Source organism: Strongylocentrotus purpuratus, unplaced genomic scaffold, assembly GCF_000002235.5.
Source record: "Strongylocentrotus purpuratus isolate Spur 01 unplaced genomic scaffold, Spur_5.0 spur5_scaffold_19, whole genome shotgun sequence".
Lineage (NCBI taxonomy): Eukaryota > Metazoa > Echinodermata > Echinoidea > Camarodonta > Strongylocentrotidae > Strongylocentrotus > Strongylocentrotus purpuratus.
In genome coordinates this window covers 11452160-11480143 of record NW_022145604.1, presented here as the reverse complement: position 1 = coordinate 11480143, position 27984 = coordinate 11452160, and the positions used below count along the sequence as shown (strand labels likewise).

At 38.3% G+C, this 27984-nt stretch overlaps 1 protein-coding gene across 2 annotated transcripts; it reads right to left on the bottom strand.

The window, feature by feature from the left end:
* Window positions 1–273: 273 nt before the first annotated feature.
* On the bottom strand, window positions 274–27984 carry LOC753325 (twist). 2 transcript variants are annotated; one of them, XM_030989782.1, is made up of 2 exons: window positions 27010–27984; window positions 274–3348 (listed from the first exon to the last, which is right to left on the bottom strand). In XM_030989782.1, exon 1 carries the CDS (start codon window positions 27638–27640, stop codon window positions 27026–27028), a length of 615 nt encoding a protein of 204 aa, XP_030845642.1. In that variant the 5' UTR covers window positions 27641–27984; the 3' UTR covers window positions 274–3348; window positions 27010–27025.

Here is a 27984-nt window from a genome sequence, read left to right as displayed (position 1 = left end):
CCCTCTCTCCGTAACTTTATACCCCAACCATCTCTCCATCTCTTTCACTTTCCGTCTCTGTGTCCATTTCTGTCTGTCTGTCTCTATCTATCTGTCTCCCTGTTTCTCTGTCTCTATCTATCTCTCACTCCTTATTCTGTCTCTCTTTCTCTCTCTATCTCTTTGTTCATCAAAATCAAGCTTCTGTTTTCTTTTATTCTACAGACATGAATACCCGAACGAGGCTTTTAGATGAAGAAAAAATGAAGAAACAACTCAAAATACCCGATTCCATACGTGTTTCTTCTATTTTTATTTGAAATAATACATGAAGGAACGAACATTTACAAGACCAATTACAATCTACATATTGACTTCAAATATGTTATTTACAATATCTTACAAATTGTAGCATATACAATAAAAGTCGACGGCAAATAATATTTCGTTTTGAAGGCTCTTGCACTCATGGATCTGCCGGTGAACAAATGCTGGCGTTTTTGACAATGAGCGCAAATAAAAATAATTCTACATTTCTTTTGAAATATTTTGCACTCCTTTCAAACTGACTACCTGGAGCTGCCATACCGCTTTCCTCAGGCTTGCCCGATAAAGCAATAGAAGATTAACTTGAGTTCAAGTTGACCAGTGACATTGTAAACCAAATTTTCTTAGGCACTTCCTGGAACGAGCACATTGAATGAACAGTTCTTACTCTAAGATGACAACAGTTTGTATCCTTAAATACCCAGTATCATAATTATACGAGCACATATTATCTCAATTTAGGTTGTTGTTTTTTTATAGATTTTTTAAAGATTTTGAATCATTTTTATCAGGCAAATATACTTCTCCTATTCCCCCATCATTGAAAGAAACACCAGTTTAAATACTAGAGACATTGGCTGTGCTATCGCTATGACTACGTCCACAATAACAATTAGCTAGTCTGTAAAACAAAAACATCTGACAAAAATAAGTACGTGTTATGGAAACAAAATAAAAAGAATTAAGTACATGTAATGGCCTACAAAGAAATTCGATCGACTAAAATGAAACGAATTATGTGTTGATTTACTTGAAGGTACTATTTGACTTATTTAATGGTAATTGAAAGTGATTACATTCTTAATTTTCTTAAAGACGTGTTTGAAAAAAACCTTTTCAAACTTTCAAGCAAAAAAAAAAAAAACCACACGAATATCTTTTTCATAGTCTAGTGTTGTTAATAAGGAATTCGCTTCGTTTGTGAATACACTTCGTAAACGCAATTGGGCAATGTTTCACAATCCCCTCCCAATCTTTTCTATTCAAGAAAGATTTCACCATTTTGTTATTTGTCTTTATTCATCTGTTTCCCCTTGAATATTACTTTGATGAATATTTTATGAGAGCTAGCCCTCAAAATTTCCAATAGTACCTTCAGAATTACATTTACACAGTCTAACGCTACGAGAATGACTACAGAATGAAAGAAACGCAGTGAATATGGATAGTAACAGACTATTCTCCTCTCTCCTAAATTTTTTTATTGTTGATCTTCAGTGGCGTAGCTGCAGTGACACAGCGGGAGGGGGGGGGGGCGTCATCCTCCAATCGAATGGCCGAAAAAGACAGTAATAGAGACATATGAAGAAAGGGGAGGCGAGGATAACGTCGAAATAAAGATACGAACCCTACCAAAAACTTCTCGTACTGCATTCACCCCTCCCCTATGACACTAGCCCACCCCCTCCCCCGCCCCCTCCTCGAGTGGACCCATGCTACGCCACTGTTGATCGGATTTGATCATAAACTTTGAGAAAGACTGCTGGTAATTATTAATAAAAAGTATGCTTATTTGTTGCAACATCGTTCATAGATCAAAAGGACGTCTATTATTTAGTTGGCAACAAGACCAATGTCGTCGAGGATTTTCGAATTAAGAGAAATTTTCGACAACTCAATTCCGTAGCAATTAGTGTCATTGCAATTTATGTAAATGCACAAAAATAAACTAATAAGAAGAAACACATTGTACAAAAACATGTTCTTACATATTTTATGCTATTGAAACAAGAGAACAAAGTTTGGTCTGAGTCAGCCTTTCAACACAAATCATAAAAGTCTACTCTGAAATTAAATGAATCGAATGAAATACACATCATCCAGAAGTTGATTATTAGCAAACATTTTCATGATTTCATCTTATTAGTAAATCACTCAATTCAATACTAACAAAATAAACTGTTGTACTTTTCCAGTGTTGTTTGGTACCATGAGCCTCTTATTACAAAATCTTATGGAAACTCGCTAAACGTGTGAACCTATCGCTAAAAGTATGCCTTTAAAAGAAGACGATCACTCGATTAAGAAAATATAGACGTTTTTAAAATCACGAGCATTTGCATCAGAAGGAAGACATTAATTACAAAGGCAAGTTTGATCAGTGGAGTGCATGGAAGACTACATTCATAGGAAGATCAAAATGTGATTAAAGGCAAGAATGATACATGAGAAAATATAGATTTGTGTTTGTGCATAGTACAAGATCCGGTCATTCATGAGTTTCAATGTTCTTTAATGACTTCAAATGATAGATAGAGGGCGGTAGATCTGGAAGCTGTTTCAATCGTTATTGCCTAATCTCTAGCGTCCATTGTTTCTTATAATATCAAGAGCTTTTAAAATAAAATTGGCAAGCACCTTTTACAATGTTTCTAAGTCACCTTCGCGACTGTTCGAATCACCTGTACTCCTCCGGGGTTCCCCCTTGATCACCAAACAGACAAGGCTTCTAAAGATGGATGAAATTGCGAAGTCTCTGTCAGTTAATATCCTCAAGAAAATGTAACCTTTGCATTTTCATTTGATGTCAAATTCTGGATTTTTTTTCCAAATATAAAGCACAAAGAAGGCACTAATGAATAAAGCAATGTCAAGTGTATGGTCATCAAGTCGGATTCGCGTAGGCGCCGGAGATGTAACATTGTTGATAAACTTGCTACGTGTCTTTTTCCATGGATATTGCCAAAGGATTGTAGTAAAACATGCTTATGTTGTTGTTGATTAGATTTAGACTGTTGCTGTAGTTGCTATTCTAGTTGATGATGTTGCTGTAGTTGACGTTGTTGCAGTTGTTGTTGTTGTGCTGCTGTTGAAGTCGGTGTCGTTGACGATATGGATGACAACGATGATGATGATGATGATGTAAAAGTTGCTGTTGTTTTTGATGTGTCGAGCAACAAAGCAAAGCTTATATAAGCAAAGCACCTTCCGCGACTCGAAGCCCCATCCACTCGAAGCTCCATCGTTTTCGGGATGGATGCGATCAACTAGTTCATTTTCATCTACCGATGAGAAGTCCTCTCAAAGACTATCTTCTGGGACCTGCATAAAAGATGAAAGAAATTACAAACAATTATTAACAATAAATAGAGGATCGATGTATTGATTTTCTTCATTTTTGATGGTAATATTATACATTACAACGACGAAGATACATTGAACATCTAGCATTGTAAAATGGTTTTGATCATTTAATTTTTTAACACGATTGCAACTACTTTCGCAAAATCAAATCAAAGGAAACTTCAACTAGTACCCTATTGAATATATCCTGTATAAAAAAATAAAGTGCGGGTTACGTGATACCTCATTGTATTAATGCTCGCGCACATCTAAAGATATGGCAAAAGTAGTTAAGATCGTGTTTTATTGAAACAATATTAAAACAACTGATACTAAAAGAGAAGTTGAAAGTCAGGAGAGGAGACAGAAAAGAAAGAAAAAAATAAAGACAGCAAAATAAACGATAATTTATAAAAAGAGAACAATGAAGTTAGGTGCAAATACACGAAGCTAAGGAGGGGGAACAGAACAATGCCTTCAATATGACATTTCTTTTAAAGCATTCAACCTAAATGAGAGGCTAAAACAATGGTGAATCCAAATAATAACTTCGGTTGATTTTATATTCAGACCACCTAGCATTTGATTACATCTCAGTCAAAACAACATTAGAAATGATATATATACCATAACATTGTTCATTTCAACTATTTATTGTCATAAATTCCCGAATGCGTTCACCGCCCGGTCACCGAACCCGTGTCAGTCACGTGACCCACAGTCAACGGAATGGGTTTTGTGGTGTCGTGTGTATGGACTAAATGACACACGCCATATTGAGGATTTGGGGGGGGGGGGGCGGTTTATAAAAACAGTTTTGCAAACTGTGGCGTACATACAGGGAAACGTCTCCCACTAATGAACATACAAATACTATTTTAACAAGAAGAGGAGTATAATGAGGTGAGAGTGACAGTAAAAAAAAGTGGGACATTGGAAGCAAAATCGAAGTACCAGGACTGACACTGGCAACAGCACTAGATCTCCATCTATGAACTGTACTATTAAAGAACCATGATATATGACTACACAGTAGACACAAGGCAGTATTCATGAGGGATACCTATTCCATCCATGGTATTCATACTGACTGACTGAAGCTTAACAAAAAAATATATATATATAAAATTTAGAGAGTTATATAGATAAAATACAGATCTTCATTTTAAAAGAAATAGTTAAAATAAGGAGAAAGTTTTGGGATGTTAGAGTGTAAACGAACTGTTTCAGGTGCTAAATATTTATATGTTTGTAGTGCTGTGACCTCATGAACGGAGATTAGTTACACGGCCACAATCCCTTACCCCCTACCCCCCCCCCTTGCCCCTTCCCTCTAACCCGCATGTAATGACGAAAGAGCGGAGCGTGCAAATAGGAGAGATGAGAAGGGCATAGTTCAACACCTGAGATAAGCAAAAGAAAAGGATGAGATACGATGAAGTGATATGTTTGAAGAGTAAGAAAGAGAGGGAGGATAGCATGAAAAAGAAAGAGAGAGAGGGGGGAATAGCATGTAAGAGAGAGAGAGAGAGAGAGAGATAGAGAGAGAAAAATTACGACGGGTGGGTGGGGGTGGGTAGTGAATACCCTCGAGTTCTATTCCGATGTGTATTTCTTTGATAAACATCTTTGAACAACGTCTTGCCGCTTGGTTGCAATGTTCCTCCGTGGCCCTTGCAATGATCCACGACGCTCCATTTACCACGGGCACGTTCTCTCTCGCTCCTCAACGAACACCAAGGGATTCACTTCTCCGGCTACACCTCAGGCAGGCCATCAAACTCTTACCCATGTATAAGGGGTAGGGTTATAGGTGAGAGCACCGGTGCATGTACGGGGGGGGGGGGGGGGGGCATCCAGCTCGTTGTCCCCCCCCCCCATAATTTGTCCCCTTCATTGTGTACCTGTCAGGATTGTGCCCCCTCTTTCGTTTGACAAAATTAAAATCCATCGTCCGCCCCTAGCTGCATGGCAGGCCTTGTGGCTAGTGTGACGGTTATTACGTAGAGATGATGAGAGGTGATATTGGGAGGCGTCCAAAAATGAGGGTAGCTGTAGGGGTATTTTACCACCAACATCCTCAAGCGTATACCAATATTGTGAACCGAGGGGAGATGTAAATGCTCCTTCCCTCGTCAGGCTTAGAAGTTTAATACAATTAATAAAATATCGTTAAACTATTGGCTGCGTACAACTTCCTGCGGTGCCATTAGAAAGACTGGGCTAATGTACGTAAAATAAATTCAGTCATATGATAATTTTGTACAATTAAAGCTGAATGCAGATGAAAACAATAGCTCACGATCAATTGGGCAAAAAGAATTTCCGTTTCGGTTTAATAAAATTTGGAGTGGACTATTAGGCTATTATTATTATTATTATATCATTATTATGAACTGCTGTAGAACGTTACGATCGGATCGAGAATGCATGTCACAGTTATTCGTTTTGATTTGAAAGAATGTTCCAAAAAGCTGCGTAAATAGTCATCAATAATGATGAAAATTCCAATAACTAAATCAATTATTATCTTTAATTGTTCAAAGTATGCACCAATTTGAAATCATTCCTCATCAACATTTCATCATTTTATCTGAGAGACAAATAGTATACAGGGTCTAATGTTTTAATTTTATACCTTATTTGAATTATAATAAAAAGAACAAAAATGCCGTTATTGAAAAAGATATGAATACAACTGCCTTGAACAAAGCATATAGATAATCCACGAATGTCGATGTGTTTTCACAGGTCGAAGTTCCCCCGGTCGCTTCCCGTACACATAAATACAACATTCATATTTGTCGTTTGACTCCATAAAAAAACGAGGGAAGATATATGTGTGCAATCTGCGGTCATTACGATCTTATTAGAGTGAAAGGTCGTAACTCACTCGACCCTGCCTCAGAAGGGGTATAAATCTTGCTCGCCCGAGTTCCACTCCGCCATCAAATAGCATGACCTCGATTGAGAGAGCGCCGAAACTGGCCCATCAATCCAGACAGAGCTGACTGCTGCCCGCTCCCGCACACACCCGCCATCGTAAAAACAATCTATACCGTAACGTGCATGGCTATGCCTTTGAAATCTGCACATCCATTTTAGACGTAATGCTATGTCACTTGAGTGGGCCATCCACCCTGCCCAAAGCCGAGGCCTACATTCACGTTTCAGATTTTTACATTTTGTTAATGCTACGGTCACAAAGGTTCGTACGAACGATAATTTCGTACGAATCTCCCTGTTTTTCCATTGTCTTCCCGAATAGCCATTGTGGGAAAATCGTTCGTACGGCGTTCGTAGCAGTTCGTAATGGCATTTGTGACCGAGGCTTTAGTTGTGTTTTGTTTGTTCTTACCTATATCTAAAACTTAGGTACAAAATCTTGTCTATCCCCTATAAACGTGATGAAGGTACTTCCGGTCGTAAAGACGTATTCATAATAAATGGATTACTAGCTGGACGGAGCATCATTATTTTGTGTGTTTATGTATATTAATGACGTATATAATTTCAAAATTAAAATTAAAATTTTAATGATTTCAATCGAAACAAATAGGATAATTCTCAATTTCGTGTATACATTGGATGACAAATGTTGAGATAATCGTGTAACATAGATACTTGAGTGTAAGAGTAAAGATAACAATAACCAGGAATGACACAAATTAAGATATATATATATATATATTATATACGGAGAGATAGTGGGGGTTGTGTGTGCTTTGGGGGGGGGGGGTGGGGGTGCAAAACGGTGAGATAATTGAATTTAATTGATAGTTACTATCCCCTGTGAATAAGAGTTGAGCATGTCCTTGGTCAGGTAAGGTCGTTAAGTCACGTAACTGACCAGTCTCATCATCATCCAGGATATTAGCTGGATGAAAACACCACAACAGGTGTGCATGGAATGACAATTGATGCTGAAATATATGCTTCATCATCACTCAAGATTAACTAACAACCTTACAGATAAAGTTGAGTTCTGGTCATGAGATTGCAATGTGACAGAAAAGGTGTGGAATGGATCAGACAAAGTTAATCATGTAAGTATTGGTTTGTACTGCAAGGTTCTGGAGTCATCATAATCATAATAAATTTTGCCTGCCAAGTCTTCGTAAAGTAACAAGCACTGTACACAGAAAGATGTATATGGAACTACACAAATGGTGTCGGGGCTAGTTACCTTGATTTCCTTATCTTTCTATGCTCAGCCAGTTTACATTTTGTATCTAAATTGTTTGGCAAATGATATTTATTTGTAATTTTGAACATTCAGTGTAAGTTTCGTTTGATTCTGTGAGAATTTTTTTTTTTAAAACCAGAACTAAAGTTTATCTTTAAACCACTCGAATCCGAATCAACAAATTTTGCCATTCTCATTATAAAAGAATATACCTGTACCTTCATTGAAAATTGATAAAGAATCGTATGATCGCCTTTGTCAATGATTATTGTTACATATTTACTTTACATAAAATAAAAATAGAGAGTATATATCAATAAATTATGTAGTCTTGTTTCGTATCAAAAAGTCAATAATACACGTTCCAAATGCAAATAATTAGATCAATTTATGTAGATCATGAGCAATGCATAAATAAAACAAGTTTGTAGATGATTATACAAACAATACGTTGATATTCTTTCTTATCTTTTTTAAATAAGTTCTTATTTTGAATAAGACGTCATTGTATGAACACAAAATGTATTTCTTTTCCACGTACCCGCATGGCATGAGCGATGCTTGGAAACAAAACATTCTGTAGTTGATTTTACAAAGTGTCAAAATATGATTTCTTCCCTTCTCTTTAAAGATTAACGCAATTCCCAAGACGGAGCAGAAAGAGTGAATCACAACTATCGGGTTGTTCCTTCGATACTCCTCGAGCAAGGGAAAAGACAAAGCTTAATAAAACCACAAAAGTTGGTTTGGCATCATTTCTCGCGGTTTATCTTTCCGCTGAAGAATATCTGGGATTTCCCTTCTCGTTTGATACAAAAAAATGAAGAAATGAAACTGAGAAAGAAGAAGCATTGAACTGCCCGCATTAAGTGTGTCAAGAACATTGCTTTAGGGTGACATGGATAATGACAATAGTGATTCTATTCGAGCTTCACTTCATCGCGAGGAGCAACGATTTATAAACAAAAAATATCTTAATTTTTATTTATTTGTATTCAATTTCAATTTCAAGTTCAAATTTATTGATCAGGCATTGTAATTTTTTTTTCGGGGGGGGGGGGGAGGCCTAAACTCGATCATAAACATCTCTTTTAAAAATACAAAAAGGGGTACCGGGTGAAAGTGGGTGTAATGTCAAATCGCGATAGAAATCATATCTAAACAAGGAAACCCTTGAGTGAATGACATTGAGAATCATACGGAACACATTGACAGAGTCACCATCACAATAAGGGCAATTCACACCAGGCTGAATCATCGCGATGTTTCAAGGTAATGTCAATACCACAGGACATGTTTACCGTACACACCGTAACTCATTTCCTATAGCTCAACCAACGGCTCAAGTCTGCAGTACGTGATTTTGGAAAAGAAAGAACTTTGTACAAAAAATAGCTACACTTGGTTCCATGTCATGAACAAGAAACATTCTGCGACGGATTGCAGATTTGCATGCATACAGCAGCGATACGTATCAAAAGTTAAATCAATATCTGAAATTGTCACGAGTGATAACAACTTCAAAATAGCAGATGTAACTCTTTTAACATATTTAATTATTGATACATGATTCAACTTTTCATTCAAGTTTAAATCAACCAAAACTGTTGTCACTCATGCCATTTCAAATGTTGATTTATTAGTTGCAACTGCACCTCCTTCCTAGATTAATTATCGACCTAATTCATGTACATGCCTTGAATGTTTCTACCCCTACTCCTCTTAAAACCCACAACAAATTCGCTTCAAATTTCAGTCCTCTCCCCCGGCTAACCTGAACAATGAAATTGGCGCCCAGTAGAGTACCAAAGTAGCCCGAGGAAATCAGTCCTACGTCATTGTTAGTTTTAGTCATTTAAGAAGCAGAAAATATTGAAACAAAAAGCTGACCCGGGTAAATAAATTACTTTGCAGGGGTTTTCCGGGTCCTTGTTGGGCCCAGCTTGTAATTTAGACCCCTATTGTTGAAAATAAACAGTTGGGTAACATTAAAGGGATCGTTTAACAATGTTAAATATGAGATACACGGCCATACGTGTTATCAGTGTCTGTGATATGGTGTAATATTGAAGCCCTACAAAAATTGCGCTTCAAAATGATCAAGAAGTGCCTCAAAAAAGTAAAAAAATCTTTGAGTGACCGGTTTTACCATACTCGTTTTCCCCAATAGACTGTAGTGTTATGAAAACCGTCAGGCGAACGGTTTTCAAAATGTGTAATTCCAATCATAAATATCTTGATAATCAGAGAGGCGATCGGCTTGTGAAAGTCATGGGGTTCCTGACTGACCTAAAGGTTTATAATTATCATTGCATCATGAGCTAAATCCAGAATTTTATTTCAGAATCTGAGACAAAGTTACCGGATCCCTTTAAATGAAGTGGGTGACTGACTGCGTGTGCATGGTGTGCACAAACGGGGCAGAAGTATGGAATCCTGTAAATGTTGGTGCGTGTATTGTGAGTGTCTATGTGTGAGGGTGTGAGAAAAGAGAGCGAGGGTGGATACACTATCAACCAACTACTTTCTGTTGCAGAATACTGTGCTACTAAATCAAAACAAACAAAATCTTTGATCATTCTTCTGGAAGCCATCTTTGTTGTTAGTAAATACAATTAGACGTGGGAGTGCCAACTCCCTGATTAAACCTAGCAAACAGTCCAGGGAAATGGCGTCAAAGACATTTGACAGGACTAAATTCATACGGCAAAATGTCCTGATACTAAGACAAGAAGTAAAGTTTTAACGTCATTAAATATTAACACATCGCTTAAAATGGAGTTAGATGTTAGATAATAAAGTTGTATGAAAATATTTGAATTTACAGAGTTGTCGGGGGTTGTACAGGAAAGTTTAAAGTCCCTCCATTAGGCGAGGGATACTTAATTCTGCCATATTTTGAGAGGCTTTCCAGCACGTATTTTTGCAAGGCTTCCCACTTGCCCAACTGTGGATTCCGCCAACGTCTTAAATTAGTTGCGGCAGTCATCACTCGACACCGCCTCTAATCTAGCCTCTAGAGATCTCGCAATTATGAAAGAGTATGAAGAGAATGGGCGATGGTAACGAGAATTGGGGAGTTGGAAAAGAAACCGCCATCACCCATTTGATTCAATTTGTACCAATATCTAGACTCATCCACCCAGGCTTTTAATGTGATTTATATCCTAGTAGGCCAACAATGAAAAATTAGTAAGCCTTAAAGGCCTGCATGATCACAGATTGCAAGAGCATAATGAGACTGCAATTTTATTCAATTCGTACCAATATCTAGACTCATATACCCAGGAGTTTAATATGAAAATACACCGAACTTTAAAAAATATTTAAAAAGACATTATAGGCATAAATAGCAGACAGTTTCTAGGCGTAGTATATACTGCGCCTAGAAACAAAGTATTAGGAGCGTTATACATGTGATGTATTATTATTATTATAAATAATCACAAATTGCAAGGACATAATATAATGAGAATGCAGCAGTTAGATTTATTCCCCCGGACTTTTACTATGAATCACATTGAGCAAAACAAAATTGGCAAATTAGTGAATAATCACAGACTGCAAGAGCATAGGTCTAATAACATTGATATTGGATAACTGTATCACAGATACAACTCCAATGTGGATATGATGGATGACGTCACCATTGTATGAGTTGGATCTTGGCCTATTCTCTCACATCCCACGTTTTCCCGCCATCATTGACACACCAAAGTCTGATCTCAAATTACAACATTTATCTGGTTCTGTCTTTCTCCCCTTTTTCCATGTTCTAGATTCGTGGACCCAGCCGGCCGGGCAAGTCCAAAAAAGCTACCACAAAATGTCAACACAGTCATCTTTTAGTGTCATCCAAAACATCCTGCAAGGAGACTGTATTGCCAAGTGATAGCTCTTGTATGCGGAAATCACAGTGTCTAGACAAGTCGATACAATCATTTTTGATAGGCATTACATTTTCCTATTTGATGTGGCATGCTAATTTATCGTAATCCTATTGACGTTCATATTGATGATCATATCGTCAACGGGTAGAATACCAACGATGTTTCCCATCGCTCCTCAAGATGGCGTTGAGATCAGGCCCATGGGTATAATGTACACATGCAGTCTCTGGGTGCTGTCCTCTTCCATTTTCCTCAAGATTAGTTGCTTTTTTGTGGAATTTAAAATAATGCACCATATTAGAAGAAACGGCAGCTAAAAATGGCAAGTTTTGACACATTCTTGGCTCGTAGTTCGAATAAAGAAGTTACGCATGCGCGTTTCATGCTAATGCTTGATTGACCAATAAGCTGTCAGGACTTTGCCTTTTACAATGTTTTACCTGGTTTTATCAAGAACTTCTTGGTTTTATACGTCTTGACACTCGATGGAATTTGTGGATGGAGTAGTCTGCCAGTGTGTAACCAACTAGAACTGACATTGAACATTAACAGATTGAGTTATTATAAATACGTATTATCAGTCAATTCGAACTGATTCTCTCCAGAATTCGAACACATCATTACGTCATTGTAATCGTGTTTATGTTTGCTTGAAACAAAAGCTGCGTTTTCCAAAGAAATGTTTTCAAGAAATGTTTTGACACCACGCAACCGCTGAATAACAGGTATCGTGTAACACGTAACACGCAGGGTGTAACCGGTATAGGTCTAAATCTTCAACTGTATTGTTTTTAATTATTGCCATTTCTTCCCCGATTTCTCGATCTGCTCTAAGCTGCCCCATGTTTACTACAGTAATCTATGTAAACTAAAAAATCTTGTATTTATTGTCGTTAACATTCCGTATTTCTATTTCCATTTCACAATACGTCCGAATAACGATATTTTTCAATACCAGATGAGTTTCAATTGAGAACATGTTCTGGTCATGAAATTGGAACTTCTCCCGTAATAAAACAAAACAAAACTATTTCAAAGCATCGGTAAAAAAAATAAAAGGAAAAGTTTATATAATCATCAGTATATTGTTGTTACCAAATGGCAATTGTCTGGCCTGGACGAGCAAAGGAAAACAAGTGACAATGCATTAAAGTTAACATATCATTGTTTTTAGAACACACCATGAACTTTACACTTCATATATTCCAGTTTGGATTAATTTGTATGTGTGAATTGACTAGGTGTGGGGACATATCTTCCTCATCCTCCGTGTTTATTTGCTCTGGCATGGAGCGAGCAACACGAAAGCTTTCATTCCAAACAGACTGACGAACACCCCTGCTATGTGCCGATAGTCGAGGTGATGACGTCTGGCTGGCCTGGCTGGGTCAGCTAGACCCAGCTACAAGAATCCGACGATGCAAATACATACACAGTCTACAAAGAAGGTACAGAACGAAATCTTTTTCTATATCGGAATTCAGTGGCGGAGCTAGGGGAAGGGGAACCCCCCGTGTCCCATTCAAAATGTAATGTGGTATTCCCAAAGTGCAACAAAAAGATGGGTCTATGCTAAATAAGCCCCCATATTAAACCTAGTCGAAAGAAATTAAGCAAAATATGCAAGTTTGAAAAAACATACATATGTAGTAATATTATATATTCCTTGACTTGTTAAAACATTTTATTTTAATTAAACGGCGCCTGAAAATGTGAGAACCTTTGTTTTGGTTGTTGCTTTGTCACACACACACACACACACACACACACGCACATCATGTCATAGATTTTGTAAGATTTTTAAGTCCTTGGGTCAATATTTCTGATTTCCAAGAACGTACTACCAGGTAGGCCTATACACTTTCGGACACTCCCTTCATATCCCCTTTGATGGCCTGGATTCTGAAGAAGAACATAATCACAAATTCACAATGGACCTAAACCTGAGGTTTAACCATAAGACAATGCGACAGAAGTAATCACAGTCATCAACTACCCGAATTCTTGGAAAATGGAAGGAAGGGCACCGAAGGTCACAAAAGGAAGCAAGAGTGCAGCAATAATTGACCTTAGGTTGACCTACGTGGTCAGATGGTCAGATTGCACAAGGTTAATACAATGACCATTGTCTCTTTTTTTTTTATTTACATGATGGATAGATAGGCCTTTAACATTAAACTTCTAGGGTGTCAATCTAACTAAACTGGACTAATTTCATCTTTCTAAAACATTACGTCAACTATTGCATTCCCAGACAACAATGCATATTCATACATTCGTGTTTATCATGTGTATATGGGCGCGATTTAGAAACACCTTATATGTTCATAAGGCAAAAGGGTTTACATAATTATATGCATATACTTAGGCCTATGTAAATAGCTCAATATACCTTTCTTATATTAAACGTATAGATGTCTAAATTTAAATATACCTCTACATTTGAGTAAGATCTCAGGAAAGGTCGAAAAATCAACAAGTAAAACATTTCAGATATAATTTAAGGGTAATGCTGTTAAAACGTTTTGATTTCTCCATCTTTTACACGAGTATACACTTACTCTATGGTTTTGTGCTGTGTAAGGGCATTTGCAAGACAGCATGGAATGAACTCGAAGAAAGTACAGGTGTACCTAAGGAAACCGAACGGGTATGAATAATCCTGAAGTTCAGGATATGTGGTTCCCTGCTCAATTGACTACCCTCCCTGAACCCACCGCGTGAAGCTCTCCTGAGCCCCTGAGGAAGCACGCGGGCGTTGGGCTGCGCGAACCAACCATGTCAGGCCTGCCAAGTGTTTCAGAATGCTGATCGCAGAGAAGGAGGCACGGAGAAGTAAATGCGGATTAAATAGGAACACTGAACATAATATTATGTAATATTAAGCGCTATGGCATTTGGCTGCGTGTCGTGCGTGGCAGGGTCATCAAGTGTCTCAGAAAATAGCCAGATAATGCTAGATAATAATCGCATGTGATACCAAAGAAGTGCGGACTAAAAATTATGTCAACATCTAGAGAATCGAAACTTAATTTATAAAAAAGTAAGAAAAAATGATAATCTATATAATATATGGGAGTCGAACTAAAGTGGAAATAATTCTTCCTCGTGAAATCTCTCCTATAACAGCCTCCAAATAGTTAATAATAACATGTATTTCTATAACGCATACCTCTACAAGTGCCGTCCCTACGCTTACCGTCCTACTGGGAAACATGGACAAATGAATGACTCGCGCAATATACAATTCTGAGTCTCTGAGATGCTAATTTGATTCCATTTCCAGTTTATCATGTTTGTCTATGCAATGAACCAGATATGGCCTGGTGCATTAGATGTTTTATGATGTTGGAGCAGTTTAGAGCCTAGACTAGAGGTTAAAATCCCTTCTGATTTGAAGATTTACTGCTGATTGCTGGTTCAAATCCACGGTTCGAACAATTCTACTGGCTTGTTTTGATTTATATGCAGATCGTACACACACGATCTCTAACTGAATACTGCAAAAACTCTTTCAACAAAACTCTGGGATTGCCGGAAGATTTTGTTTTCTTCTTCAAGAACCCTGCACTAGTTTAGAAAACTTAGGCCTACTTTGTTATGGTACAGCTACTGAAGGAGGACTATACAGGATTACAACAACTACCGGTCAATTTACAACCGGGTGACGGTGGTCGATGATGAGGAACCTTTCACTTTCATGGAGGATGATGTCTTCAGCGTCCCGAGATGGTTACATGAGGATCTACCAAGTCCCGTGACAGTTGCGTCATCCAAAGAAGGAGGAGACGGAGGGAGTATCCCGGGGAGGGTTCCCTTTGGAAGACTCGCGCTGATAGACGTGACACACTGGCATGGTCTGTATGAATTTCCTGCTAACACATTGCCTCAGCGATTGAGACGGGACTGATTAGGATATTGTCAGTTCCTCTATTATTATCGTCAGAGACAAATAGTTCACATCAGTTCAACCCAGTTCAAGACATCCTCAAGAAGTACAGAGCAAAGGAGATCGATGGATCGTGTTGACGATATTGATCAGAAACCTGCTAACAACCATATCCTTTTTAAATCTGAAGTGTGATCTTAATTGGCATGGCCATATAACCCCATTATGAAACTATCTAACCATGCTAAAGCCAGGGTAATTATGCTGCATTATTGTAGAGCGCTTAGAGACTTCTGGTAAAGTAAGTAGGCGCTATATAAGCAAGAAAAATTATTATTATCTATAATTATGACTAAAACTGTCGAAAAGAAGGTTTTTAGACACTTTCCATGTAAAAGATTCTGTAATTAGCTCAACTTATCATTTGACTGCATCATCTTGTTCTAGCACTGCTTCATACCTACATTTGTATCAAGCGTTGTTATACTCAGTTATTAGGGTTGGAAAGCATTTTCGTTTAATGAGAAAGATACAATTTTAAAATTATGTAAAAAAGAATATTCTATTGGTCAAATGGAATTCATTAGAAGCTATTCAAAATTGCAGAAGTCCGTTTTTCAAAATGTAATATGGCATCATTTGTCTCCGATCCTCCAGTGATCATGACCATAGCGGTGAGGTTGGTCTGGACGTGACAGGTAGCAGGCTCATCAGCGGATACGATGAACAGGAGGAAAGCTAGGCCATAAATCTTATCGATAGCCTCATTTTTACAAAACCTTGACCCTCAAATTAAAACAGAAATCCACACGCATGGAATGAAATTACAGAGACCCATCCGTCCGTCTCATCTTCAGTAAAACAATGGACCTGCATTGAGGGAGGATTAGAACAGAAAGGTGAGATGATGAAGATGGATGAGGGAGTCCTAATTGAAGACGTCATTACCCTCAAGAAGACAGAATAAGCGTGGTCGAAATGTTCACAACTTGATCCACTAAGGATCATTCAGAATGATGTATGGGGACAGGTTTTTTCTGAAACGTCCCATTAAAACAAGGGGATATACACCTTTTTTTTTTACATTCAAAGCTAAGCCTAGAAAATAATGGCATCACATCAAGGAAAAATCCTCCTTTTTCCTTTGATCGAGTGAAAACTATGAAATATTATGTATTGCCATTCGCGTGCATAACCGACGAAATACAATTAAATCATAACCATTTCTCGTAAAAAAAATACTCGAATTCCACAGTGCTATTTAAAGAAATAAGATAGGGGTCTCGGTGTTGCAAAGTGGCAACAATTAATAGAGGGGAAAAGTCTGAATATTAATTAGCCTTTATACAAAATGACATTATCATTCTTCAAGGGATAAAATATTTTCTTGTTCGTTCAAACTCGCGTACATTCCATTGAGCAAATATTACATTTTCACGTGGGAGGAAGTTTCTTTTGGTAGAAATATAATGTATTATTTTAAAATTCAAATATCCGATTAAATGAGAGAATAACATGATCTCATTCTGTACAGTTATAATTTCGTATGCTAACTATGTAATAAGTATGTTTCTTGAAAGTACCGGTATACGAGGCAGTTAGTTAGTCGACGGAAATATAAAATGATTGACTATTAGCTAGATCGCGAATCACTCAACCGGTACGCTAGTGAAGATCAGTCTTGTCAAGGTTACGGCAGCTGCAAAAATCCAACCAGAAAGCAAATTCGTTCTCTTCAAACACAGGCCAGCAAATGAATACTTTCCATGTACATGTATTTGTTTCCCAGCGATAAATCTAAAACTAACATGGCGTTATGAATGGTGATGGCAGAGCAACAACTGCATTGAAACAATACCTCCATTCAATGGATGCGGGAATCTGTAGAATTTAAAAGAAGGAATTGTAACATGAAGAGAAAATCGTATCTGGTATCAAAGCGAGGTTTCTAGAGAATATTTGGGCGGTAATCTTAGCCGTCTTTGATGTCAGATTTACGATTTTAGCCGAGATTTCACCAAAATTACCCTCTGGATCAAGAGGAAGGAAGAAAGCGAAAATGGGGCAACGACATTGCCCCTGCGAGGCGACCTCCAAACTCTACAAGATTTGATCGCTATCAATTGTGTCACAAGTCGTAAGGTATAACTGGGCCAGCTTCCTATTTTGACGACCCCCGTTAGCTGAACAGAATTCCCCAGACTGTTCTGGAGGTTAAGAATTCGCCTTACACAAACTTCAATCTAAGGAGGGAAAATCCTCCTTCATTATGGAAGAGATCTTTTCCTTTTTTTCTGATTCTTTGATGTTTGATGAGTGGAAGAGATGGGTAAGCACGCCCCTTCACCCCTTGGAGATGCTCTGACCCCGGACAGCCCCGGGCTAACAGTCATCAGGGAACGCCACAGAAACGTGTGAAGTCAGACAGTAACACCATTGGCAAACATGGTAACGCTGTCTTTGGAATATCTCTGGTCTAATGATGATGATAAGAATGGATACATTCATCAGCGACAGACTCTGCATTTATATCAAGCCTAATCAAATAATAGTTTCTACGTGCTAAACAAAATTGTTATCACCCTAGCTCTGGCCGAGCTACTCTGATAAGGCACTCAAACATTCAATAAGTGTATTCCTACCCGAAACCATTTACCTCACCTGGGTGGAGAGTGGCAAATGTGCATTAATGTCTTGCCAAAGGATGTATTTTACGAAAATTCATTTTACAGGATATTCATTCACTTAACCTGGGTCGAGAGTAAAAAATATAAATTATTGTCTTGCCAAAGGCTGCGAGTGCTGCCCAGAGACCTTGTACTGTCGCCTTTCTTTGGTATGGCCAGGTATGGCTAACTTAATTAAAGTACATTAAAAATGTTAAATTTCATTTCATAGTATTTGTAAAGTCTATAACAAGATTAGAAGAGCAATATTACAAGAAATAGTGGCTTATTCATTTGGATATCGTAGCAATGGCAGTATGCATGAAGTAAAAAGGCTTCTAAAACATTGGGTGAACCAAGGAAGATATATCCTCCTTGGGTGAACTGAAGTTTAGTCGCGATTGCATCAATCCCGAGATTTAGTTGGTGTGGAAAGCCCATGTCAAGTAAGCCGTTTTACCTTACAAACTCCATTATACCGACGAGATATCTACCCTGGGGGTCACTTCTCCCGACCCTCTCTCAAGTCATGACCCCTCCCATCCTCCTTTACCTTATTCTACCATTAAACCCGTGACAGTGGCATATTTAGGCCATGGCCTTAGGAGGGGGTACATTTAAGCTTGGGGTGGTGCCCAGTTGCCCACAAAACAATGCGAAACCTTGATGTGTTGCGACCGACCAGTAGTAGTAATCTACTACTACCACTACTATAACTACTACTACTTATAATAATATAAAATAATAACAGTGCTAATTGAGGGTTGATGTTTGCCTGTCAAGCTTGACACTCCTGGTGTTCTAAGATTATTAACCCGGCTTTGTTAAGCGTTGTTGCATTATGGCGCTCCAGTATGTCAGGGATTTAATTCCTGCCATGTACCCATTTAGCTCACCTGAATCGAATGTGGCAAATACAGATCTTGCCAAAGGACTTTAGCGCTGTGGCAGGGATTCGAACCCATATCCTGTGGCTCACAGTCCAGCGACTTGTCCACTAACCATAACCTCTATAAATAAAACCGCACCAAGACTTTCTTACAGGAAAATTATGTTCTTCGTCGAAAATCTGTCGGGAGGGGGCAACCCCCCCCCCCCTTGCCCCTCCTTCAAATACCTTAGTGACCCTCGACTGTGATCTATCGCGTTTTCCTCCGAGCCCCGGGCATTTCTTTCGCCACACTGGAATTCTGTATTGAAACCCGAACCTCAATCTGTCTTTTTTTACTGATTCGACTGCAATAAGATTATTAGAAGACTTATCACAAAGAAACGAAACAATAAGGGTATAGTTTACATAGTTTCACATTCCAAATTTGTGTAAAACAGGACTTTATCCTTTCAATTGCACATGTTTTCTTAGTTTACGTCGATACAGAAACTGTTATATTTCTATATAATTCACAGATAATGACAGATAAAGACAAAGTCACAATATCTTCAAACTTTTTTAACAATCCAATTAACTTAAAAACTTTGAAAAATTGGAAGTGAGGTGACCTGTACCCAGTTTGAGATTAATTTGTTGCTATCCATTCCCTGATTGCTATCATACTTATTATAGTTTGTATCTAATCACGGTGACCCTTCATCTTTTCAAATGTAATTCATGCTCTACGCCAGAAGGTTTTGTTGCCGTGCAGACCTACATCATTCGTAAATATCAGTACATATTTATGCGAGATGTTTTGGTATATTACTTTTCTACTCCATCATTACTGTAATTTTGATTGAAATTTTAATCCAATTACATATTTTTCTTTTTGAAATGCAATTCGTGCTATAGACAGGGATGTTTTGCTTTTGTGCAGGCCTACATCATTCGTAAATATCGGTACTAATTTCTGCGAGATGTTTTGGTGTTTTACGTTTTTCTCTGTCAGGGGGGAGAGAAGTTCCCTGCAGCAGATGGCAGATTGAGCAGAGGTAAGTCAGCTGGATTCCCACGAGATATCTCTCTGGATTAGGAAAGATGGTGAGACCCCAAGTCACAATGCCTCACTGTCAAGTTCAGACCAAGTTAAAGGGACACTACGTCCCGGGACCAACCCAAGTTATAGGGACACTTAATTTTCACCCCAAATGACCAAGTTAAAGGGACACTGCAACTACTGGCAATGTTCAATCAAGTGTAGTGCCACATTATCCAAAGACCAAGTCACGCGTCATCACTTTCATGTTTAAACCAAGTTAAAGGGACACTTCGTCCCGAGGCCAACCCAAGTTAACATTCAGTTATAGGGACACTTAATTTTCCCCGAATGACCAAGTCACAATGCCTCACTGTCAGATTCAAACCAAGTTAAAGGGGTACTGCAACTAATGCCGATGTTCAATCAAGTGTAGGGTCACATTATCCAAAGACCATGTCACGCTTCCTCACTGTCAAGTTCAGACCAAGTTAAAGGGACACTTCGTCCCGGGGCCAACCCAAGTTAACATTCAGTTATAGGGACACTTAATTTTCCCCGAATGACCAAGTCACAATGCCTCACTGTCAGATTCAAACCAAGTTAAAGGGGCACTGCAACTGATGCCGATGTTCAATCAAGTGTAGGGTCACATTATCCAAAGACCATGTCACGCTTCCTCACTGTCAAGTTCAAGCCAGGTTAAAGGGACACTGCAGCTAATGTTCAATCAAGTGTAGGGTCATATTATCAAAAGACCAAGTCACAATGCCTCACTGTCAAGTTCAAACTAACTTAAAGGGACACTTCGTCCCTGGACCAACACATAAGTTGGGACACTTCGTCCCGGGACCAACTCAAGTTATATAGGGACACTTAATTTTCACCCCAAATGTCCAAGTCACAATGCCTCACTGCCAAGTTCAAACCAAGTTAAAGGGACACTTCGTCCCGGGACCAACCCAAGTTATAGGGACACTTAATTTTCACCCACAAATGTCCAAGTCACAATGCCTCATTGTCAGATTCAAACCAAGTTAAAGGGGCACTGCAACTAATGCCGATGTTCAATCAAGTGTAGGGTCACATTATCCAAAGACCATGTCACGCTTCCTCACTGTCAAGTTCAGACCAAGTTAAAGCATGGACCTACTAACCCAAGTTATAGGGACACTTTCACCCAAAGTGTCCAAGTCACAATGCCTCACTGTCAAATTCAGACCAAGTTAAAGGGACGCACTGTCGCCCCGGGACCAACCCAAGTTATATGGACATTGAATGTTCACCAAATGTCCAAGTCACAATGCCTCACTGTCAAGTTCAAACCAAGTTAAAGGGACACTGCAACCAATTCCAATTTTCAACCTAGCTAAGGATCACCTCATCCAGTGAAGAAGTCACAATGCCACAAATTAAAGTTAAACTAAGATAAAATTACTCTTCATCTAATGACCTAGTCGCTAACTTACCATGTCATACTGTCAAAATCAAAGCATATGGCTCGGCTTTTTTGTTTTTTCTTTTTTCTTTCCAAGGATTAAGCCTGAAATAATGTTTTCACTCCCATCATTCTTTAAATCTCATAAATTCATTTCTTCTGAGATTATTTCCCCCACGAAACATTCAAAGTCGTCATTCATAATGTCATATTAATTAATTTTGGACAATAATTTGTAAAATCTATCTTAAAACAAAATGAATCACTGGACGTAACATTAAAAGGTCAAACTTGTCATAGGCCTACACAATATTACTTCAGCACAAACATGTCTTTTCAAACATTTGTTTCTTCCTGGTTCAGTGACCGGCCCCTCCAAGGAGTGTGGCATTTCAATTACAATTTTTTTTAATTATACAAAATGATTTTTCAATGTAGATTACGGTATGGTGAATTCAGTTTTCTTCTACCTTCTTTTAATTTCACTTAATCCTTTGAATATTCAATCAGATATCACAACTTTTGAATCCGCCTATTTCCGAGATATCAATAAAAATAGAACGTAAGACTTCCCGTTGACCCAGATGTCGTGCTACTTTCGTAAATACAGAAATCAATTTTCTTGTGATTCTGAAGTATTTGTACTATTTGCTAGGAGTGAGGAAATAGACAGGGTGTGTGTGTGTGTGTGTGTGTGTGTGTGTTTGTGTGTATGTGTATGAGAGAGATGGAGAGAGAGAGGAGGGGGAGAGGTCCTGGAACTAATATAAGGAAAGAAGAGGAACTTTGAAAAATGTTATTGGAAAATTGCATGACCCATTACGAGACCATTTTCTCGTACTGACACCCAGTCATGCTAGTAGACCAATTCGTCCCCTCTCCCCACTCTCTCTCCGCCTTACTAAAAACTAAAGTTGAGAGGGTTTTGTATCTCTGGAATCCGTGTGAAAATGTCCACTCTTCGATTAAAACAATACTGCTTTTCAGATCAAATTGATGTCGATGGGTGATTAGTTAGCACCAATTAGTTCTGTTTTCTGCGAATCTTACAACTTACAGGCTGTATATACGTAGACCAATATGAGATGACTCCACCAGGCATCTAGTACTGTCAAGCACTTGTCAACGGGGGCATCTGCCCGATCATTGTGGCGCGTAATTGGACAACATGTTGCGTTGTTGGCGCGGCTCGTCTGCAAATCAAATTGACACATACGCCTCCCTATTCTGGCCTTGTTTGGGGTACAAATGAATGCTGATTATCTCTGGCGAGGACTTGGGATTCAATTGCTTCACCACCTGAGTGAGTGCCTAGGATTTTTGTTGGATTAACGATTTCTACTCTACAGGTTTCTATTCGATAACAGGCAAACCGAATCATGTACAAAGTCACTCTCAATCTGTGCAGGGACGATTGAGTGATGATCATTGGCTTCTAAAAAAAGAAAGGTTTAATGTAGAAAGCAAAGCTATTCCAGTCGAAAACACTTTGATACAAGTGCTTTATAACACCACAAAAGGCTCTAGAACATGTCGCGATGATTAAAACGAGAGCAATGTGTTTCAATTAATTCAGTTTCATTCACAGGAGTCTCAGGCCTCTACTTCGAAGTTCGAATACCGGATCCCCATGAAACTCAGTATTTGGCGCTTCGGATGAATTGAACATTGTAAACAAATATCTAAGAACTGGAATGTAAGTTGATATTCTAAGAGTTCTTTTTAAAACTTATAGTAATTCGGAAATCTTGAAGTATGATAATCAACTCTGATATTTCACAAAAGAGGTACCATCAAGAGCATGTAAAATTGCTTGGCGTAGGCATAGAGGCTCGCTTGAGTCCCACGTTCTTGTTTTATGCCATGCCACTCGTTCAATCGCGGGCGCTCCATTCCGATGCCCAGGCCTGCGCTTTTGTTTTTATCGGTCTCTGTACAAATAAATACCTCTAAACCATAAATCAGTCATCGTTGAGCAATGTTCAATTAATAATGATATGAAAATATTGGAGTTTGATTGGCGACTAATAAACTGACCTTGTTCTATATGATAAACACATTGAAGCATGGGACTTGTGATATGGGTCGAGAATGAGGCGAAATCATGGATTTTTTTTGCTTTAGTTTGTATTTCTCCTTTTGTTATTATTTATTAAATGCACCGTGCTGTATATTATGTACTAAAATTGCGCAAGAAATTGTTATAAGCAATAGTAGGAGGAGTAGGAGTAGTAGTAGTAGTAGTAGCAGTAGCAGTAGCAGTAGTAGTAGTAGTAGTAGTATTGGTAGTATTTGTAGTAGTACAGTATTAGTATTAGTAGTAGTAGTAGTAGTAGTAGTAGTAGTTTTTGTTGTAGTAGTAGTAATGTCGTAGTAGTAGTAGTAGTAGTATATTATTAATATTATTAATACTTAACAGTATCACCATTATCGTTATTTTTACGTTTCTTTTGTTCTGATGTGGTTCAACAAAAATAAAACAGTTTGAAGATTGGAGATTGAAATACATAACATCGGATTTTGTTAATAATTTAATTCTTATTTTATAAGTTTAAAAAACAAAATATTTGTGACTAAGATCTGTAGATGTGCCAAATCCAAGGACTAACTATTCATCAACACAACTGCATGAGAGGAGGTCAAAGGTCGAATTAGAATGAGTAATATGAATTGCCATGGCAACAAAAGGCCAATGGTGAAGAGGTTACCTACGAAATACAGATAAAACTAATAATTGGAGCGGGAAAAAAAACATGTAGCTAAAATAAGGAAACATTTTTATTATCATATTCATAGTTTTCAACGGTTGGGAATTAATAGGGAAGGATACAAATTGGAAGAACAAAAGGAGCTCAAAAATTCAAACGTAATGCTCACAAAAATAATGGTTTTATTACGTTTTATAGTTTATTGTCTGAAAAACAGAGAACGTAGGAGGCCTGAAGAAAATTTGAGTAAAAAAAGCGAAATGCCACGAAGCAGACACAAAGGAGAAGTAATTATCGTGTGTGGAATTGTGGGATATGTCGCCCATATCCTCGGGAAAAAAGCGACAAGAATCGAAAACAAAGGGAAAAACAGAGAAAAAGGGAGAGAGAGGGGAAAAAAAGATTTGGTCCGTATGACAAGATGAGGAAGGAAAGCGTGTCAGAAGAAACGAATGGAAAACATGTGGAAGTGGGCTTTACTCCCGTCATATGGGCCGCTAGACAGGGAGGATGGGAGGTAAATATCAACATATGTGCAGGGTGATCGTACTCAATTAAAGATCTCGCATTCAAAAGTTATTTTCATAACTGAATATGATAGTATTTTGGAGTAGTATGCGTGAATCATCCTGAGTTACGGTCCAAACATTGGCGGAGTGAAAAGTCGAACGAACGCTTCTTGCCAAACGATTACACATAGGAAAGTCATCGCTTATACACAACTTACAAGTAAACTGCGATTTAGGATTTCCCTGTATTTACCAACAACAATGTATGTAATAAATACACGTTAGAGAAGATTTGCTGGGATAATTATATTTTCTCGTGTAGTAATGATATAAAAATATGGCATATACACTATCGAATATTCATGTCAAATGTATAAGCTTAGAACACAGAATTAATTAAGGAAATCATGATCATGTTGATTGTAAAATTGACCTCATTCCCCAACAAAACGCGGCAATGTTTTAAAGGATGATTACGGAACACACTATTTTTGACAGTTTGTAAGTTTGCGTTGATCGTTTCCCAACAGGTGTTCAACGCATTCGGACTGACAAACGTATTGTTCTAAATTAATCACAATTTATATTTAGATGACGAATGTCAGATCAAAATAGGATCATCAGGCATTTAATTCTGTATAAAAAGGGCTGGTCATTAGTACCTTTGTTTGGGTTGCATCTATTCTCTACGATAGTATTATAACGAGGTATAGTGCCAAATTGTATTTAGATTAGCTGGGCCGTAATTCCTCAGGATGGTAATTCAAACAATAGTAGGTCATCTAAAGCATTCAAATTGTATCAAATGATAAACAATGGTTGCATATACATGTATAAATATTTATATATATATATATATATATATATGGAGACAGAGGAAGGATCGTGACATAATTATTAATTGTTTTCAATACCATATTAAATGTAAAGGCCTATGCAACTAGCCATGAGCTACAAATCGTCCGTTCTGTATAAAGGCTGCTTTTATCAAGGGCCGTGGAAATTTACTTAATAAAACCCGATAATTCTGTCTCCTGAAGTGGGGAAAAAATCCTTTCAACAATATTTCTTTTCTTTTCAAATCAAAAATTTGGATGAAAGCAAAAGAGAAGGAAAATGTGGTTTTTTAATGAAATAACGAGAGCAAAGCGATCCAGTAGCAGTAATATTGTTTGTTGTCGCTGTCAATTCGACAATGTATACAGTCGGTATTTGTCAGTCACAATTACGTTGTGGGATATAGGCACTTGACATACATTAATTCGGACTCTGTATACAATAAAGGGACATAATAATAGAATAAATTACCCCGACACCTGTACTTATCTTATCAATAATTCATATCAAATAACATTAATGTATTTAAGCAAAGCTCTATGTTTTATTGGTAAAGCTACAAATCGTATAGATTTAGTATTTTAATTCATGAAGAAGAAAAAAAACTAACGATCGCTTGAAAAAGTAATGGAGGATATCGCAGTTCATCAGGGATGTATGTATCAGCGCTGTCCCAATAGTAAATTCCTGCCACATTCAGAATACGTCACAGTTTGTTTCTAAAATAGGAGTAAATCTGAACTTTGACCTCCATTCATTACTGACCAGCAAGGGGAAGGGGGAGTATGAGTTGTGAACTGGAAAACATAGAAACGTAACCACACATGCATGATTGGTGCATGTGCATGTGGTGGTTAAAGCTGACGATACAGTCGATACTTGCCCGCATGGAAAATAATAGTGTTTTTTTGTTAAAATCCATACAGTACATTTCAATTAAGAAACGGTACAATTAGTAAAACTCTTCTCTTCAATGATTCGTACCCAAATATCGTTATAATTATGTGGGTCAGTTTACATCAGCATGTTGGATGCTTTCCCAGATGATATGGTAAGAAACTATCGCAGGCCTATTCTGATTTTTAAAAAATGATGTTGCCGAATGAGCGGGAACACTTATTTTAAGCCAATGGGAAAAATATCTTCTCAGTTATAATAGTTGTCGACAGAAAGATTCGAGACAAAAATATTATCCCAAAGTAGTACGGTAATTATAAAGTATAATGGATATCATAGAATTACAGAGAATATCAATTATACTCTATTAATTACTTTGGTAATAATCGTCCTCATTGCAATAAAAGAAGATTGGTAATCCAAAAAGTTAGTCACGTTATCAAAGATGCATGACGGCTAAGTCACTGACTGTCCAAGCATGAGAAATTTAGTTTTCCCATAACGCTTTTTGAAGTACAGTTGCATCCAAGAATGATAAATCATAATGAAATGATCAACATGAGATCCAGGGAAAGGCCTCCATTCTGGGGAAGAGGTATTGGAACCTAATTGGCAATACACAATATTGAAAAATGACATTTGATATGGATGCACTGTATTCTTTAAGGATGGAAACGTAAATAGGAAGAGTAATTGAATGTTTTTCTCACCTGTATTTATGTTTTATCAATGCGATGCCATGCTATTCCACGCCCCTTCCATCCTCCATACCGAGAACGCATAGCTAAGTCTTTCGTGGGCCATGTAATTACAGCTACCCACCATCTTTTGATCTTCCTCGTCACTCTTTAGAACTTGGAACAGAAAGTCAATATACCTCGATGCTAGCTTCAAAGTCTGTATCTTACTCAGTTTATCTGAGGGTAGTGTAGGGATGATTTTACGAAGGTTAGTGAAGGCATCGTTTAGTGATTGAGTACGTTGTCGTTCTCGCACATTGGCAAGGACGCGTTGATTCTGGAGTTCGTCGAACGATTGCGGTCCCTTTCGCCTGATTTTGTGCGACAGGCTTCCGCTGCCCGTCGATGAGCCGTCATCACTGCTGTCACCGATCTGGCACTCGTCTTCGCCTTCCGACTGCCGAAATCGTCGCTTGCGTCCGTAACGATGCTGCTTCATGGGGTCGTCATCCAGCTCGAAGTGCTCCCTGAGGTCGAGCTGTGGTTCGCGTTTCACATCCAAGTCGTCACATCGCCCATTCACATGATTCAAGTATTTCATGCCAACACCTCCTCCGTTCGTCATCACGCTGTCGTGGCTCATCTTCTGCGCGTGCACCATTTCCCCGCCGATGTATTCTCGGGGGTCGTACTCGTAGCCGCCGCAGTAAACACCGCTGAAGTTGGTGGTGGTAGGGTAGGATGCTGCAGCAGCTTTCCAGCGGCTTTCGTCGTAAGCATACACCCCGTTCGTGACTCCTCCTGAACTGCCTCCGTACCGGACAATGTGCTCCGTGGTTGCAGCTAGACCGGTCGATGTCTGATGTCGACTATATGGATGAATTGCCGTAGACCCCGTCAGAGAATTCACTGAAAGTAGTAAAAAGAGTAACGAAAATCAGCAGGTCGTCTCTTGGAGGGCTGATTTGTCGCGCGTGTGCAGTTATTGGCACCGTGTGTCGCTTA